The sequence below is a fragment of the Limulus polyphemus genome, unplaced genomic scaffold (genome assembly GCF_000517525.1).
Source record: "Limulus polyphemus unplaced genomic scaffold, Limulus_polyphemus-2.1.2 Scaffold9833, whole genome shotgun sequence".
Lineage (NCBI taxonomy): Eukaryota > Metazoa > Arthropoda > Merostomata > Xiphosura > Limulidae > Limulus > Limulus polyphemus.
This window is the reverse complement of record NW_013675443.1, coordinates 16,454-17,298: the sequence shown is the minus strand read 5'-3', so window position 1 is coordinate 17,298 and position 845 is coordinate 16,454. Positions and strand designations below refer to the sequence as shown.

Genomic DNA, 845 nt, shown 5'->3' with positions numbered 1-845 from the left:
GGAATGTGGTCAGTGTTAGTGTAGAATTTTGATTCTACAGCAGTCCAAATCTGTGGTATGTGGGCAGTGTTAGTGTAGAATTGTTGATTCTAGAACAGTCTGAATCTGTGGAATGTGGTCAGTGTTAGTGTAGAATTTTGATTCTACAGCAGTCCAAATCTGTGGTATGTGGGCAGTGTTAGTGTAGAATTGTTGATTCTAGAACAGTCTGAATCTGTGGAATGTGGTCAGTGTTAGTGTAGAATTTTGATTCTACAGCAGTCCAAATCTGTGGTATGTGGGCAGTGTTAGTGTAGAATTGTTGATTCTAGAACAGTCTGAATCTGTGGAATGTGGTCAGTGTTAGTGTAGAATTGTTCATTCTACAGCAGTCCGTGTCTGTAGTGTGAGCAATGTCCTCAACTTAGAACTGTTTCAACTTTAGAACCTGTTAGAAAATAATTGTTTTAATTTTTATTAATTCCATTATGATGAAGTAAACAAGAAACAATCATTAGAAAATAATAATGTTACAAATAAATATTTGAAATCAGAGAACGTGAAAATATTTTGTAAAATCTCGGAAGAAGTGAAATTTGTAGAAGTATTGTTGGAAGATAACTAAGATCAGAAGTAACTTACTTGTGAGAAGATATGTCAAAGTTACCCTCGAAATCTCCTTTATCAGTTGGGTGAGCTTCTTCGATGTAAACTGTAACGAAATCGGCCACCTCTTGGAACTCACCAATTAGCTATATGCCAGGAAACAAAAAACACATTTTTTCAAGTGCTATCTAACGATATGTTACGTCTCCGTTCGTTAGTTAATTTCCGTAAATTCGTTCCGACGAAACTTTAGCGACACA

General features: G+C 35.9%; 1 protein-coding gene across 1 annotated transcript in view; it reads right to left on the bottom strand.

The window, feature by feature from the left end:
- Positions 1 to 845, bottom strand: part of LOC106476113 (thyroxine 5-deiodinase-like) — a gene marked incomplete at its 3' end in the record, with an annotated part of 12,131 nt that overhangs the window by 2,822 nt on the left and 8,464 nt on the right. Inside the window, exon 4 of the mRNA XM_022380064.1 lies at positions 622 to 731. Coding sequence (XP_022235772.1) covers positions 622 to 731 — 110 coding nt within the window. The remainder of the gene's footprint in view (positions 1 to 621; positions 732 to 845) is intronic.